At 63.0% G+C, this 12239-nt stretch overlaps 1 protein-coding gene across 2 annotated transcripts in view; it reads left to right on the top strand.

The window, feature by feature from the left end:
* The first annotated feature begins 9564 nt into the window (after positions 1-9564).
* Positions 9565-12239, top strand: part of EPB41L1 (erythrocyte membrane protein band 4.1 like 1) — a 28641-nt gene continuing 25966 nt past the window's right edge. The window contains exons 1-2 of one of the 2 annotated variants that reach the window (XM_075166071.1): positions 9565-9648; positions 10385-10549. In XM_075166071.1, the coding sequence (XP_075022172.1) occupies positions 10394-10549 (156 nt within the window). In that variant the 5' untranslated portion in view covers positions 9565-9648; positions 10385-10393. The remainder of the gene's footprint in view (positions 9649-10384; positions 10550-12239) is intronic. The other variant, XM_075166070.1, reaches the window with a different exon arrangement.

The raw sequence follows: 12239 nt of genomic DNA, 5'->3' as shown, positions 1-12239 counted from the left end.
GTCTCCCCAATGCCTTGTGCACCCCGTGGGTCTCACCAGTGACAGATTTTGGAGCCGGGGAGAAGAGCGTTTCCACAGGCACCTCCATCCCTGTTAGTGGGTAGCGGGCACAGTGGGTCCCTTCCAGCCCGGCAGCCTGGGGCCCCCGGCTGGGTGCATCATTGCTTCTTGCTAGGGATGGAGGGAAGATCCTTTCTGCTCTTGTTTTCCCTGGGGTACCTTATGGAGCCAGCACAGGGATGTTTCATGGGGTTCAGCGCCGATCAGAGGGGGGGGACGTCCCATGGTCGTTGCCTGCTCCCCTGGGGCAAGCGGGCACGGGACAGCGGCAGCTCCTGCTGCCTCCCTCCTGCTTCGGGCAGCGCTCCCCAGGGCGGGGGAGTTTGGCTGAGCAGGGGGGGTTGTGCGCGACACGATAAATTAGGTCTTTCCCATCACGCGTCAGGTCCCATCTGAGGCATGGCTCGGGTCTCGGGGTCTTTGTCTGCCGCTGTCTCTCCCTTGCCCCCTCCTTTTCCGGTCTGTGTTTCGCCTCCTCTCTTGGCTCTGGGATGACTCTTCCCTCCGCTCTCTGTGTCTCCTCCTCCTTGTTCATGCGGTGGATCTGGACAAGGAGGTTTTATAGTTGGGGGTGCTCGGAGACCGGTGACACCAGCCCCCACCACGGTGGGAGGGGTGCAGAGCAGCCGAGAACTGGTGGCCCCCGGCCCCACACCCCTGCAGCTGCAACCCCCCGGGATGAGGGGGGGTTCAAGCCTGGAAATGCCATTGGGGATGCTGGGACCCCCTTGCGTGTGGGGCTGCCCAAGTGCTGCTCCCACGGGAGCTGTGGGGGCCCGGTTCTGCACTGCTGCCCCACCGGGAGCCGGGGAAGCTGCGAGCCCAGCTGGTCCCCGGCCCGGCTGAACTCGGGATTGCGCTGCCGAGGTCGGGGTGTCGGGTTAGGGTGCAAACGACCAGGCAAGGATTTCAGAAGAGGGGGGCTTGCTGGGAAGTGTGGGATGACTGGTCCTCCCTTGCCGCAGGCTTCTGCATTTTGCTCGAGCGAGACCCCCCCGGGCTGTCCCACTCCAACGGCTGAGGAGTCCCTGTGCGAGGCCGAGCTCGCCACTTGCCAGCACGGCACGGGCCAGCCTGGCTGAGCGGTGCCCGGCTCCGCAGGGGGCTGTGGGGAGGGCTGTCAGGGCTGCGACCTGGTCCCTGCCCTGCCGGTTCCCCCAGGGCTGATGTTCATGGGTGGGGAGGGTGGTCCATGAGCATCCCAACTCATGGGTACCATTTGGAGAGCTCATACTGGCGGGCGACTGGGCAGTTGGGGCTGAGCGGGGTTGTTTAGTCTGGAGAAGAGGAGGCTGAGGGGAGACCTCATCGCGCTCTACAACTCCCTGAAAGGAGGTTGTAGTGAGGTGGGGGTTGGTCTCTTCTGCCAAGTAACAGCGATAGGACGAGAGGAAATGGCCTCAAGTTGCGCCAAGGGAGGTTTAGACTGGACATTAGGAGAAATGTCTTTACTGAAAGAGTGGTCAGGCCTTGGAACAGGCTGCCCAGGGACGTGGTGGAGTCCCCATCCCTGGAGGTATTTAAAAGACGTGTAGACGTGGCACTTAGGGACATGGTGTAGCGGGCATGGTGGTGTTGGGTTGAGGGTTGGACTCGATGATCTTAGAGGTCTTTTCCAACCTTAATGATTCTATGATTCTCCCTCTGCACCCAGCGTGGTCAGGCTCTGCATGGCCGGACCACGCAGGTGGGTGCCTGCACCCCGATAGCAGGAGCCTGCCAGGACTCTGCCAGCAAGTCGCCAGACTTTGCCTGGCTTCTGCTTCTTCCCCTGGGGCTCCTCATGGCTTGGCGTGCTCTGGAGTTTTCATCAGCATGTGTCCAAACCGGTGGGTGCTACCTGAGCGCTGCTGCTCCCAGCAGGCTGCCTACACCCGGTAAATATTACCTAGCCCCTGCCTGCAGGCTGCCTGCCTGACCTACAGCCTGCCCAGCCACAGCCAGCCCTGCCTGCCCACCCCGGGCTGCCCGGCTGTGGGGTGCTGGGCAGCACCGCTGCCATCCTGCAGCTGCTCTGCCGGTGCCCCTGCCCGGGCTCTGGGATCTCCCGCCGCCCACTGAAGGCAGGATCCGTCCCCCTGCTGCGGCGGTGTCAGCGCTGTGCTTGGGCACTTGGTGCTGTTGCGTTCCAGGGGCGCGAGGCGCCTCTGCGGTGCGGTACCTCGCCCCTTCGCTCTGTGCGGTTGTCCCTCCCAGGGGACAAGGGGGGACAAGGAGCCGCGTGCCCTGTAGGCAGGGACGTGCTGGGTGTCACACCGTGCACTTCGCCGTGGACGGGGGCGATGAAGGAGCTTCTGTTCAGCTCTCGCTGCTGGTACATCTCCAAGCTGACTAGAGCAGGTGGGGTGCTTGGGTATGTGTTCGGGGTATGTGTTTGCTGCCCTAGGACCCATGGAGGAGACTGGGGGTGCAGGAAAGTGCCAGATTAACTTGGGTTAAGTTAATTAAGGGGGTCCAGCTCCTTGCTGAGCAGCCAGTGCAGGGGCTGAGCTCTCTGCTGGTGCAAGCACAGGGAAGGATCCTGGCAGGATTGCAGCCTCTACCGGCTCTCTGGTGCCTGGCCCGGGATGAGTCAGGTGTTTTCGGGCAAGGGGGGCGGATGGGGCTGGCACCAGCACCCACGTGGGACCCTCCTGCCACGCCAAGGGGCTGCGGTGCGGACACAGAGCTCCCGGCGAGGGGGGAGCCCGGCGGTGGGATGGGAAGGCAGCCCAGCTCGGCTGCGGCTGCGGTACACATCAATCACTGCGCGGGGGTGTTGGGGCTGGGGAAGAGGCGGCTCTGCAGAAAGCGCTGCCTCGGACGCGGCGGCAGCCTGGCAGCGAGGAGCTGTGCTGGAGGCATGGGGAGCGGGCACCAAGGTAGGGCCGGCCCGGCCGTGGAGAAAGCAACTACACGGGGTGCTCTGCGGTGCTGCTGGCTGCCCGCGGGACGCTCTGGGCTTTAGCCGGCCGCGGGTGCCCAGTGTGCGGAGCACCGGCCTGGGTGGGATGCGGGTCCTGGAGCGCGGATGGGGGGGCTGGGGCACTTTTCCAGCTGGGGAATGGTTTGGGGCAATGCAGATCTCTGCCCCTGCCAGTCCCGCATGAGGAGGAGCGGTGTGCAGTCTCCAGGAGCTGGGGACACCCTGTGTTTCTGATCCTCTCCCTTCACCATAAACAGGGCAGCTCATCTGATTTTTTGGCCTTGCTGCAGAGCAGCACAGGAGAGCTCTCCGGGCTGCCCGCTGCGCTGCAGAGCGGTGCGGGGATTTGCACATCCCCCAGTGCCAGGGGGTGAGGGGTGGGTGACAGCGGGGCTCAGGGGTGCCGCGTGTTGCCGGGGTGTCGGGGACTGCTTTCCTTGTTTGCTTTTCATGTGTCCCTGGAGGATACTCAGGACTCCCCGCCGGGGCTCCTCTCGTGTTTCCAGGATGGCTGCAAGGCGCTGCCTGTGCTCTCATCCTGCCTGTCCCCTCATCCTGCCTGTCCCCTGCCAGCTCAGCCTCTGCCCCATGGCAGGGGTGCTGGGTGCTGCAGCCCTGGTGAGCTGCTCCGTTGTTCCTGGGGGCTGGCAAGTACCTGGAGCCCCTGCCCGGTGTCACGCAGCCACTGCCACCTCTGCAGGGTGCTCCCTGCGCCCAGCTTGCTCCCCATCTCCGGCTGTCCCACGGCATGGCGCTGGGCTTTGCTGCCAGGATCAGCCCCATGGGGCCCTCGGCAGCTGCCGAATGCAGTGGCAAGGGAGGAGGGCGCTTGTTGTTACCCAGCTCTGTGCTGGAGCCCGTGGAGACCAGTTCGAGCACTCGGCATGGGGCTTTCCACAGAGACTCGTGCCTGCCCGTGTCCGTGATGCTTCGGAAGTGAAGCATCATGGATGGGCAGCGTCCTCAGCAGGGAGCGACGGGGGGAAAGCAGAGTCTGTGAGCAAAGGGGAATGCTCAGCCTTGAAAACCAGCCCAGCAGCAGGGAGTGAATGGGCAGGGGGAAGGGGAAAGCCGGATTGAGTGAAACCCCGTTTGGAGGTGGCAGGGAAGGAAAGGCTCTGGGAGGGGAGTGCTGCGGAGGCTGGAGCCAGGATATGCTGGGGAAATGCGGGGGCAGAGTGTCTGGGAAAGCCGTGAATCCACACTCCAGCTTGAAGAGGGGGGAGAAGAAAACACCAAGGGAAGGAGGAGCAGGCAGGGAGGTGATGGGAGGAGATTACAGGCATGACAAGCAGATCTACCTCTGATCCTGCTAAGGCTTTCTTTGCAGTCACTGTTCCCACGTGCCTGTTTCGGTAGCCTGGAGCTCCAACCGGCTCCTGCCGTTTCACCTGATGTTTGCCCTGAGGAGAGTATCCCCCAGCCCATTTTGGGTCCAGCTGCAGCAGAAGTGAGCCAGCCCTTGCTGAAAACCGGGGTTGTGCTTGGCACGTGGCACCGGCGACCATGGGTGCGGAGTCCTTCAGCCAGCGCCCTGCACAGAGGGAGGGTCTGGGGAGATGGTGCCCGCTGCCTCTGCCAGCCACTGCCCGGGCAGCTGCCAGCCTCGGCCCTGGCTTCGCTCCTGAGGGAACATGCATGAGGAAGGCTAGGTGCTGGGAAGAGCTGGGACAGCCTGGGTAGGCTGCCTGCCCTGCAGGATTGGGTCCTGCCCCTGCTGTGGATAATACTTAGAAACAAATTAAATGATTTGGGACAGCATTTCCACTGGTCTCAATCAAGTTTGCTGCAGTTGTGGTCTAAGCCCCTTCTAAAGGTTTGTGATGGCAAATATGTCAGTTAAATTGTCCCTTTGGCAGCATGCTGCGACCCATGTCCTTTCTCGACCCGTGGCCCCCCACCTCGGGGTCTCCTGGGGGGCTGTCTGCGAGGTGGGGCAGCAGGAGCTGAGTTTTGCATGTGGAAAGTGCTGTGTGATGGCAGGTGCTCCGCAGGACTGGTTTCTTGCTGTCTGAAAGTGTGCTTTCCGCCTTTCAATCAGGGGTAGTTCCTGCTTAAGGCACAGAGGTGGTCCCATAGTAAACATCATCTGCTTCTGAAGCTCTTGAGTGCTGTAGCAAAGTCCATGGGGAAAACATCTGGCTTCCCGTTGGGAGAAGGGGCTGGGACAGGTCGCACTCACCGGGAGCGCTGCTGAGGTCCCTACGGAGTCCTGCAGGTGCCCCAGGGTGCTGAGCACCCCCAGCCTGGTGGAGGGAACGGTCAGGGTGCTGGCGGTCATGCTGGCCTCGGTGGCTTCTCCCACGGCTGGGCCTGCAGCAGCCCTGGGTGGAGGTGACCAGACTGCGGTGGAGGGTGGCAGCGTCCCACTGCTGGGTGGGATGGGGCTTGGTGCCGCCGTGCGCAGGGGCTTGGTGCTGCCAGGCTGAGGCTGACCCTCGGTGCCCAGCCAGCCCTGAGCCCCCCGGCCCCGCTGCCATGAGCAGCGTTGGGGTGAGCAGCAGTGCTGCAGGCAGCCCCGGCTCCGCGCTCCCGGCCTCTCTGCTCAGCTCCACCGTGGGCAGAAAGAGGGCGGGCAGAGAACCCCAGGCAGCAGCACTGCCCGCACGGACATGGCACCGATGCCCCACCAGCTCCTGAATGCGGCCGTTGTGGCTGTGCCCGGGAGCGTGGCGGTGCCAGCACAGCCCCCGCCGCCTGCGCTGCCTGTGCCGGGACTGTGCGCATCTGCAGGGCTCAGCTGCAGCGGTGCTGTGTCCCCGGGGTCGCTGGCTTCCCTGCCAGCCCCATCTCCCTCGGGGCGTCTCCTGGACCCTTTTACCCCAGCAACGAGTTTGCAGCCCCATGTGGGGGGCTGGAGCCTTCCCAGCACGGCTGCAAGCCAAGAGACCCAGGGGCTTCCTGTCCTCCCCGAGCCTGTCCTGGGCTCGTTCCTCCCTCCTCCGTGTTCCACGCTGCTGGGGCAGGAGCAATGCCACAGGGATGGGCTCAATGGGCCCCTTGCTGGGACGGGGCCGTCGGTGCTCTGCGCCCGTGCTGAGCCCCACCTCCCTGCCGAGGCGCGGGGACGGGTGGTGCCGGGGAGCCCGTTGGCACCCGCAGCAGGTGGGGCAGGAGGGAGAGCGTGCGGTGGGGCTGAGTCAGGCTGGGACCGGGGAAAGGGGGCAGTGGCCGGGATCCCAAAGCAGGGTGGCAGGAGAAGTCCGGCCACGGTGGGAGCAGAGGGATGGTCCCTCGGGGCTTGCCAGACCCCTTTGCCGGAGCTCTGCCACCCCGGCGCTCCTGTGTCATGCTCTCACCTGCTTCAGCTGAAGGTTAGGGTCCCTGGATCAGGCTCCTTCCCATCATCAGAATGTTTGAACTGGAGCTTAATATGCAAAAGTAAGGCTGGCTGGGAGAGGTGGGATGAATTCCCAGCCTGCCACCCTTAAACAACTCCCATCATTTCCTCAGGGATTGGTGCTTCCTGGTGCAGGGAAAAAATTGTTTGGAAGAAGGTTTAGAAACCTCGAGTGAAAAACTCAGCATGTTTTAGGCCAAAAGTGGTGGTTGTCATTTTAGAGATTTCACATTGATTAAAAAATTCACACGCTGAGATCCAAACAGAAGCGGTTGGGGATGATCCACGCAGGAACTGGAGCTGGGAGCGTGCAACTGCTTGAATCTGCAGTGGAAAAACAATAGCCCTGTTTCCTCTGCAGAAAAAATAAACCACTGGTGACCTTTGAAATCTTCTCGTGCCCTCAGCCGAGCACTGGGGGCTGTTAGGAGAAGCTGAGCTGATGTTTCTCAGGGGCCGGTGGCAGGTTGTCCTGCCTGTTCTGGCCAGGAGAGCGTGGCCCTGGGGCAGGGGGGAGAAATCCTGGCTCTTTCGGTGTGAACCAAGCCCCTCTGCGGTGACCGCACAGCGCTTGCACAGCCAGTGCGACCAGCAGCAGCGTCACTGCCTGCCGGGCCGCGGGACAGGGCTGCTCCCGGGCAGCTGAGCCCGGCTGCAGGAGGCGCAGGCTGGCTCTGTCTCCTCTGCCGTCCCTTCCCTCGCCTCCCGTCTGTCCCCTCCCCGCCCCGGGAGCCAGTCTTAGCGGTTCTTCTGGGTAAGGTTTCACATCTCCCCATTGTGCTGAGGACACCTGAAAGGCAGAGGTGGGACATGAGTGCGGTGTGAGACGGGTTTTCTTTGTAAAAGAAAGTCAGCAAGTTTGCAGGTGACACCAAGCTGAGGGGTGCAACTGATTCGCCAGAGGGACGGGATGCCACCCAGAGGGACGGGATGCCACCCAGAGGGACCTTGGCAGGCTGGAGGAGTGGGCCCATGTGAACCTCGTGAAGTTCAACCCGGCCAAGTGCAGGGTCCTGCACCTGGGTTGGGACAATCCCCAGTACCAGGGGGACGGATGGGTTGAGAGCAGCCCTGCGGAGAAGGACTTGGGGACACTGGTGGGTGACAAAGTGGATGTGAGCCGGCAATGCGCGCTCGCAGCCCAGAAAGCCAGCCGTATCCTGGGCAGCATCGCAGGCAGCGTGGCCAGCAGGTCGAGGGAGGGGATTCTCCCGCTCTGCTCCACCCTCGTGAGACCCCCTGGAGCACTGCGTCCAGCTCTGGAGCCCTCAGCACAAGACAGACATGGACCTGCTGGAGCGGGTCCGGAGGAGGAAACGGTCCAAGGGCTGGAACACCTCTGCTATGGAGAGAGGCTGAGAGAGCTGGGGTTGTTCAGCCTGGAGAAGAGAAGGCTCCAGGGGACCTTCTTGTGGTCTTTCACTATGGAGAGGGGGCTTATAAGAAAGAGAGAGAGACTTTTTACCAGGACCTGTAGTGGCAGGAGAAGAGGCAACGGCTTTAAATGAAAGAGGGTGGGGTTAGACTGGACATAAGGAAGAAATGTTTTACGATGAGGGTGCTGAGGCAGTGGACCAGGTTACCCAGAGAAGCTGTGGAAACCCCATCATTGGGAGTGTTCGAGGTCAGGTTGGACGGGGCTTTGAGCAACGTGATCTAGTGAAAGATGTCCCTGCCCACAGCAGGGGGGGTGGACTAGATGGTCTTTGAAGGTCCCTTCCAACCCAAACCATTCTGTGATTCTAAAAGTGGTCTTTCCCTGCCTGCCTTAGGTCGTGGTCCTGACCGGGCTCTTGCTCTCCCATACCTGCTAGAACAGCATTTAGGTCGTTGGGACTTACAGGAGGTGATGTCGTGTCACCAAGCAACTCCTCCAGCCCCAGGGTGGCTGGGTCCGTGGCCTGGAGCTGCGCTGGGACCTCATCCCTGCGTTAGTGCTGCCAGGGCTGGGGCAAAGCCTGGGGTTTGGCAGCTCAGGGAGAAGTCAGCTCCCTGCCCATGCCACGTGGGCTGTCATTCCAGAAACGGGGATCAGAAATACCCCGTGTGGGCTTCCACACTTCAAAAAAGTGCAGTTTTTCTGGTGTCGCAGGCATTACTCAGGGCTGCTCGGGTGGCTGCTCTGTGGGCAAGGTGGGTGATGCCACCGGGGGCAGATGCTGCCGATGGAGCCAGCTCGTCCAGCCGCAGCCGCAGCCCTCAGGCACTCCGGTGGCGGCGATCCCAGCTGGTCCCTGCACGGCTGGACACGGCCCGGGGAGCCCAGCGATGGGGAGCTGGTGGAGCCTGAGCAGCTCGAGTGGCAGATGGGTGACGGTCAGAAAGGGTGCTCGATGACCTGTGTGCACGTGGACCGTCCCAGGAGCCCTCGCCAGCCCCATGCTGCATTTGCATAAAGGTTTCAAAAACATAAAGGTTGCAAAAACACGTTGCTGAGCACCCCAGCACGGAAAGTGCCTTCCCCTCCCCTGTTCCTGGCCCCGGGTTTGTTTTTGCATCTTGCATGGGCAGCTGGAGCTGGAGGCAGGTTTTGTCCTGCCGCCGCGCAGGGTCCGGCCACGCCGACCGTGGGAACCCAGCGTGCTGCTGCTGCTGGGAAGTCCAGGGGGAAAAAAACCAGCCATCCCGGATGCAATATGTGGAGTTGTCCATATTTGCAATTTCCTGTGTCAGTGCAGCCTTTAACCTGACTCACAGCCTGGTTTTTCCTTCCAGAATAAATCCTTCCACTCATAAAAAATACTAGTGAAGGTACCGAAGGCCCCAGGGCTGGGGGGAGCAGGGGGTTATGGCCAGCCCCGCTCCCTGCTGTGAGCATGGGGATGGGGCGTGAGCCCTGCGCCCTGACCGCGCTGGGTCCCTGCCACCGATGTCCCTCCCCACACCGCTGGCTCTTCTCCGGCTCAACTGAGTATGAAATCCTGACAATCTGTGCTGCGGCCACCGGCCCTTGGCAAAGCCACCTCCCGGCGCGGAGAGGGAGCCGGGGGCCTGGCAGCGGATCTGTGCGTGCAGGCAGTGGGGCAGAGATGGGCAGGTCCCACGCCTGCCCATGCGGCCGGGGCATCCCGGGCTGCTGGCTGCTCGGCCGGCATCCTCCATCCCCGGGTGACACCTCCTGTCTCTCCTTGTGGGTGGCGGTGGCAGAGCAGGGTGACCAGCGGCCATGACGACGGAGACGGGCCCTGGCTCGGAGGTGAAGAACGCGCAGGAGGAGGCTCCGCAGCAGCAGCTGGAAGCGGCCGCGCACGGCCCCGCCGCCGCAGCCACCAACCCCGCCGGCCGGGACGCTGAGGCCAATGAGAAGCCCGGGGCACCGTCCGATGCCCGAAATACGGAGCCGGTGAGTGGGTGACGGCCGGGAGCCATGAGATGCGGCAGAGAGGAAGGCGCAGCAGAGGAAGGGGACGTGCCACCGCTCTCTGCTGCCCATCGCCGTGTCCTTGCTGCAGCGCGGGGGCTGCGGGGAGCCCGGTGAGGTGGGCACCTCCCCTGTGCTGTCGGCCCCGGGGGAACACCCCGGAGGGGAGCCCCCTACAAAGGGCAGCGGATGGGCTCTGCCGGCTGCCTCCCAGCTGCCTGCCCGGGTCCTTGCGGGCAGGACAGGCAGAAGGAGCAGTACGGCAGGCCGAAGTGCTGACTGTGCTGGAAACGGCACTGCCGCGGCCGCCGGCCAGGGCGGGGGGAGGAAGCGGGGGGCCCCATGTCCCAGGACTGAGCTGCCCCTGGCAGGGCTGGGAGCAGCAGCTGCACCCGATGTCGGCCTCGGAGCTGCTGGGGAGCTGCGCTGCTGCCGGCAGTACGGCGCTGCGCTGGCCCTGCCTGCTGCACCAGGCAGTTGGCAGGGAGGTTTTGGGTGCTGAACTCACCCCCGGCTCACGGGCACCCGTTTTCCAGGGACCCTGGTTGTGCCGGCGGCGTGGGGTGGGGGAACGGGGCTTGGCTGCAGACTCCCAAGAGGTCGTGAGCCTCCCCCCATCAGCTGCCCTCTTCTGCCTGCTGTTGGAGGGCTTTCCCCATCTGTCTGTCCGTCCATCCTGGCAGTGGTGCCGGGTAACCCTGTGCGTCTCCCCCTCCAGGGCACAGAGATGGAGGAGAAGGACTACAGCGAGACGGACGGGCTCTCTGACAAAACAACCCCCAGCAAGACCCAGAAGTCACCCCAGAAAACCACCAAGAAAGTGAAGAGTGCCCTCTGCAGAGTGACCCTGCTCGATGCCTCCGAGTACGAATGCGAGGTGGAGGTGAGTCCCAGCTTCAGGGGGCTGCGCTGGCACCAAGGAGGGACACGTCTCAGCCCGGGGACCCTGCCCAGCCCAGCGAGTCCCCGATGTCAGGGCTCTTCCAAAGACTGCTTTGTAGTACCTCTCTCCTAGGGAAGAGGATCCACAGAAATAGCCATTTAAGTTGAAATTTCAAAATAAGGAAAAAATCTGGAAAGACAGACCCTAGCAGGGAAGTTCAGCCCAGTGAATCCAAATTCGGCAGCTATTCACAATAGAAAACAGCGTTTGAAAAGTAGAAGCTTAATAGATGGGGGATAGAGCTCTGCCTGACAATACGTGCACGACGCATCCACGCGCCAGCCTGTCTGCCGACACCTCAAGAGCGCGGGGTGTTGGCTGTCCACGTGCTAAGGCGAGGGATGTGTGTGCATGTGTTGGTGCGAAGAGGCTGACACGCGCGGACCCTCACGGCTGCCCCAGGCGGGTTTGCGTCCATCCTCTCTGCGTTCATCTTCTCATCCCTTGCTGCCCCTCCCCATAAAGCCGGCAGGCCAGGGACCGTGTGGGGAGGCGTGTCAGAGCCTGGCAGCGTCGTGCGTGTGTGTGTGCACGCGTACGTAAGGGTGATACACGTGCACGTCCTCCGAGCTGCATCCCCGTGTGCGCGGGCAGGGCGGCGGGCCCGGGCAGGCGGCCCAGCAGCCTTCTCTCGGTGTGTGGGCCACCCGCTATTTGTGCAGCGTCGCAAGCGCGTGGCGTGGGCGTGCATGAGCGCACGCGGGTGCGCGCCGGGGATTCCCTGGTAGTGGCTGTCACTGCAGGGAGGGACAGAGGGGCCTGGCTCCTGCCAGGGGCTGCCTTGGCACTGGGAGATGCTGCAGGGCTGCTTCAGCCGCTGTCAGCACGGGGACCTCTCCCTCGTAGGACAGGCTGGGGGACAGCCAGGATTAAATCAGGAGTTGAAGCTGGTTTTTGTGGAAGGGTCCTGTGGCTCTGCCGCAGCGGCAGAGGCAGCTGGGAGGAGAAGCACTTGCCGGGAGTGCCTGCTTCTGTCCCCAGCGCTCGCTGCTGTCTCCTGCCTGCAGGCTGGGGAAGGCAGCGCTGCTCTGACCTGCGGCATCATCCTGGTGGGAGGGACGTTTTTAAGGACTGGCAACATTGCTTAAAAATGCAAAAGCTGAGGTTGTTCAGGAGCAGAAGTCCCAGAGCCTTTGCCAGGGAGACCTTTGCATTGCTGCTGGCGAGTGGGCAGACGGGTTTTTGTTGGCAGCAGCTCGGAGCTGGCTGCGCAGAGCGGACCTGCATCTGTATGCAGGTCCTGCCTCCCCCGGGTCTCGGCTGCGCAGGAGTGATGAACGTAAGGAGCGTGGCTGCCTGGGATGAGTGAGCACCCCGAGGCAGCCGGCGGTGGGGGGGTCTGGCCCCCTGCCCGTGGCACAGGCAGCAGGGCCTTTGATCTCTGTGCTCCAGCAGCCCTGACTGTCGCTTTAGCGGTAAAATTTGTCACAAAGCTGTGGAAAGAGGGGTTGTCACGAAGATTGAAAGCCCTCCCGAAGAAGAAAAGGAGCGGAGCACCCCAGGGACTGCGGGGGCTCAGGGGGCACGGGAGCGGCTTGTGCGAGCCCCGGCGGGCTTGTCCTTCCCCTGGCTCTCCCCGTAGCATTGGCCAAGCAAAACCGGCATGCAAGCAGAAACCCGGGTTGCAGGC

This window comes from Calonectris borealis, chromosome 17 (assembly GCF_964195595.1).
Source record: "Calonectris borealis chromosome 17, bCalBor7.hap1.2, whole genome shotgun sequence".
NCBI lineage: Eukaryota > Metazoa > Chordata > Aves > Procellariiformes > Procellariidae > Calonectris > Calonectris borealis.
Note: the sequence above shows the minus strand (reverse complement) of the source record. Positions and strands in the feature narration are given on the sequence as shown.